This window comes from Dama dama, chromosome 12, assembly GCF_033118175.1.
Source record: "Dama dama isolate Ldn47 chromosome 12, ASM3311817v1, whole genome shotgun sequence".
In the NCBI taxonomy this organism is placed as follows: Eukaryota; Metazoa; Chordata; class Mammalia; order Artiodactyla; family Cervidae; genus Dama; species Dama dama.
Window position 1 is genome coordinate 62,392,330 of NC_083692.1, and position 4,713 is coordinate 62,397,042.

The window sequence follows — 4,713 nt, forward strand, 5'->3', positions numbered from 1 at the left end:
CACTATTCTAACATGATTACTAGCTTTAGCCAAATTTGTTTTTTCTATTTTTCTTGGGTATGCACAGCACAATGGTAGCGTGCTAGAGCCAGCTAACCACCGACACACAAGAGCTTACTGTGTGTCTCTTGCCATTTCACGTTCATTAATATCACAGTGGTCGCTGAAATGATAATGAAGTATCTACACTAGAGATATCAACAAGCACTACAAGTTGGGGGCCCCTCACACCACTCCCCAAGCGGCAGGTTGTTAAGCATTGACCAACACAGCTGTCCCTCAGAAGTGCTGGGTACTGATTCAAAAACTGTACTATGGGTCACACAATTTGTCAAAAATAGGGAGCAAAACCAATGACCTAATTGGATTTCTTGTTCTCCTAGATCTAATCAGACTTATGCAGTTGCCATGCCCCTTTCTCACCTTATTCCTTACTTCACTTTCATATATTCTAATTATTCCTTAAGACATCTCTATTTTATATGACACTAGTGTCTCCCTTTGCTTAACTTTTATTGCAATTACCAAAGTAATACATTTTATAAATGAGATCTAAATTATTTCCCATGTATTTCTTCTTCACTGTATTTCAGGTTATTTCAAAGCAGATAAGTTTTAAACTTTGTTGCAATATTTGCTTAGCATGAAGCACATTGTGGGTACCAGGAGTTGGGAGACAGAAGAACACTCAAAACTTTGGAACTGATTGAGGGGAATGCTTTTAACATTTAAGTAGAATAGTGTAGCTCAGATATTTTCCACAGGCTCCCCTCTAACATCTGTAGGACTAAGATGAAAAGAGTCTAAACAGAGAACCCCAGTCTGGCTCTCCCCTTCACTTCCCACCCTCTGACTCCAGTCTACAACTGTAAGGGGGCCCATGCTTAAATGTGGTAGGGTGATCAACTCCCTCATTTTGCCTTGGATTGAGGGGTCTGGGGGGATGCAGGGCTTCAAAACTGGTACAGTCCCAGGCAAACGGTGATTGGTCATCTTTTGGATTAAGGAAAGAGGGTTATGTAAGCAAGCCCAGATAGTCACACATCTGCTGGTCAGAGATTTCTAGGGTTTTGAAACCACAAAGCATGACCTAGACAGGTGATGGTGAGTGTGTGATAGCACATGAACTGCAACTGAGTATCTTCCTTTGACCTCACATATTCATCTCTCCCCAAACTATGATATATTCTGGGCATGTAGTAGCAGAAAAAGATACAAATATGTTTTTAAAGTGAAAGATATTACAAACATATTCAAGTTAAATTCACTTATTTTCTTCAGTGTTGAAAAGCCTTCCTTCCTGACTTCCCTGCATCCATTTTTTTGGCCCCTTATAGTCTATCGTATGTGTGTGCTTTACTGCTCAGTCATGTCCATCTCTTCGCAACCCCATGGACTGTAACCCGTCAGGTCTCTTGGTCTCTTGGATTTTTCAGACAATAATAATGGAGTGGGTTACCATTTCATCCTCAAGGGGATCTTCCCAACCCAGGGATGGAATCTGCATCTCCTGCAACTCCTGCACTGACAAGCTGACTCTTTACTACTGATTCACTTGGGAAGCCCCCACTCTATTGACTATATAGTAAATATCAAGTGATAAAACCTGCGTAAAGCTACTCTGTTCTCAAATAGAAGAGCAGGATCACTAACTTGTTAAAATGGTCCTTGTGACATGAAAGTTGCCCCCCCTCCCCACCCTCCTATCCCCACTGCCACTCCTACTGGACTGATTCATTGGAAAAGACCCTGATGCTGGGAAAGATTGAAGGCAGGAGAAGAAGGGGATGACAGAGGATGAGATGGTTGGATGGTATCACCGATTCAATGGACATGAATTTGAGTAAACTCAGGGAGTTGGTGATGGACAGGGAGGCCTGGTATGCTGCAATCCATGAGGTCGCAAGGAGTCAGACACGACTGAACAACTGAACTAACTGACTGACTATTTGTAAATTCTCTCCCTTTCATTTCCCTCTTTCCCCACACTCTGATCCTGATCATATTATTTTTTATAAAATCTAATAATAGAAGAAAACAAACTATGAAGCTCATTCTCAGTAAGGTGTAAAACATTAACAAAGCATAAATAGTTACACTTTTTTTTTGTTTGTTTGTGGCCTCGCCTCCTGGCTTGTGGGATCTTAGCTCCCTAACCAGGGACAGAACATAGACCCGACAGTGAAAGTGCCAAGTCCTAACAACTGGATCACGGAGGAATTCCCAACAGTTACTTTTTATACAGTTCCCAGAAGCAGCAACATTTGAAAATGCAAACAACCTTAAAGTTTAAAAGTTTAGTTGGTATTCCAATATTATGGATGACATTTTGACAATAAAATCATTCCACATGGCCAAATAAATAAAACCAAACTCATGTTTCTAAAGCAATTATCAAGCAACATGTACAACAGATAACTTCTCTCTGTCTCTTTCATCCCTCTATTTTCATCTCTTCCTGAGGCTCATCAGGGAGCTTATACCAAGAAACCACTTTATCCATGAAGGTGAGCACATACTCTGAGAAATAGCAATTGATCTACAATCGCTGATGGGGATGTGAGCTCTGGCATTATTTGAACAAACCAGACACAAGGTATGTTTACTAGGTAGAGAGCCCTTCCTCATTCAAATTCTGGGACAGTACATCTTTTATACCTATGACAAACTTTATGGCAAACATTCTAGGCTCAAGATGAACAGGTGGAAGGAAACAGCCTTATGGGGCCGCTGCTGGAAGGTCCACTGCTTCACCAGGATGCCCGCATGTCAATATATTCAGCAGCCTCTCGGTCCTGCTCAGTTTTCAAATCTCCCACACGCATGCGTAGAGTATATCTGCGTCTATGGTGGGGATGTCGTGAAAGAGAGTCTTCAAGTCCTCTATGGTTCCCGCACCTAAAGATGGGCAATGTACATTTAGCGCATGCGCAGGCGTGAGCGCGAGCGCCTCTTTCACTACTACCCGCCTCAGAGATTCTTCCTGTTGTCATGGGCCGCCGCCCTGCCCGTTGTTACCGGTACTGCAAGAATAAGCCTTACCCAAAGTCTCGCTTCTGTCGAGGTGTCCCCGATGCCAAGATCCGCATCTTTGACCTGGGTCGGAAGAAGGCCAAAGTGGATGAGTTCCCACTCTGTGGCCACATGGTGTCTGATGAATATGAGCAGCTCTCTTCCGAAGCCCTGGAGGCCGCCCGAATTTGTGCCAACAAGTACATGGTGAAAAGTTGTGGCAAAGATGGCTTTCACATCCGAGTGCGACTCCATCCATTCCATGTCATCCGCATCAACAAGATGTTGTCCTGTGCTGGGGCTGACAGGCTTCAGACAGGTATGCGAGGTGCCTTTGGAAAGCCCCAGGGTACGGTGGCCCGAGTCCACATTGGTCAAGTCATCATGTCCATCCGCACCAAGCTTCAGAACAAGGAACATGTGATTGAAGCTCTACGCAGGGCCAAGTTCAAGTTCCCAGGACGCCAGAAGATTCATATCTCCAAGAAATGGGGCTTTACCAAGTTTAATGCTGATGAATTTGAAGACAAAGTGGCTAAGAAGCGCCTCATTCCCGATGGTTGCGGAGTCAAATATGTCCCCAACCGTGGCCCTTTGGACAAGTGGCGAGCTCTGCACTCCTGAAGTGTTTGACAACACTGCCAACTTTGGCCATGCTGGTCTGAATTTTGCTCACCAATAAATTGTATTTACTGGCAAAAAGTAATTATTAATTTTTTAATATTTTAAAAGTTTAAAAAATATCCAATTTTTAAGACATAGGCTACTAGAGAAATAATTTTTCTATTAAAATTATCAGAAAGAATTTTAATAACAAATGATAATTTCCTTTCAAGTGAAACGATTTGTATGCCATTCATAGAGAAAGCTATTGCGGTTCTAATTCACGCTTTTAACCTAGAGAGCTTAGGGAAATATGTAATAAGTTTTGTTTGTAGCGAAGTCATAAATTACACAGTTATTACCTTGAGTAAAAAGGTAGGGAAGAATCTGAGATTTACAGAAAAGAATTACTGTTATAGAAAATAATAGGAATGAAAATCATGGTAGGCAATTAGTCATTTTTCAACTACGGTCTCTTTGAAACTAAAAAGTCTATTCTTAAACTTGTTGCTTAGGTTTTCCTTATACATGTCTGCACATTTTTTTTTTTTTTAGAACTACCTATCAACTCCAACTATCAGCCTTGGGACAATGGGGATCACTGCCAAAGATTTCCCCAGACAAGCCTTTCATTATCTCACACTCAAGAGGGGACAATCCAATCTATTCTTCATCACAGAAAGGTCATAGGTTGACATCCAAGTTCATATTGCTTGACCTGAGTCCCAGTAGAATGAACAGAAAAGAAAATGACACTAAATCAGGTATCTGTCCTGTTTTAAAAGATCCCAGAGAAAAATTGCAATCTGTCGGTGCTTGCCCTACATTAGAGTTATGTTGTGCATACAAGTGGGGTTTTTAGTTGTTGTTATGTTTTATTTTAGAAATTACATAAGCGAAAGTTTCTGGGTCTCTACTACATTTTAAAATTCTGGTTCTTAATGTTATTTAGTTTTCTAAATTTCAATCCTGAGAGCAGTGCCCTCAGTTTTCTATAACTACTCATTTTTGAAGTCAATGTATTTAAGGAACAAAAGGAATACAAATAAGCAGTATTGAAAGACATCCTTTTAAAATTATTTTTTAAAAATTAAAAAA

The 4,713-nt window shown here is 41.0% G+C and overlaps 1 protein-coding gene across 2 annotated transcripts; it reads left to right on the forward strand.

Moving 5' to 3' along the window:
• The first annotated feature begins 2,991 nt into the window (after window positions 1–2,991).
• On the forward strand, window positions 2,992–3,636 carry RPL10L (ribosomal protein L10 like). 2 transcript variants are annotated; one of them, XM_061158406.1, is made up of 2 exons: window positions 2,992–3,100; window positions 3,182–3,636. In XM_061158406.1, exons 1-2 carry the CDS (start codon window positions 2,992–2,994, stop codon window positions 3,634–3,636), a joined length of 564 nt encoding a protein of 187 aa, XP_061014389.1. The 2 variants fall into 2 exon arrangements, with proteins under 2 accessions (XP_061014389.1, XP_061014388.1); XM_061158405.1 differs by having other exon boundaries at window positions 2,992–3,636.
• Window positions 3,637–4,713: the final 1,077 nt, after the last annotated feature.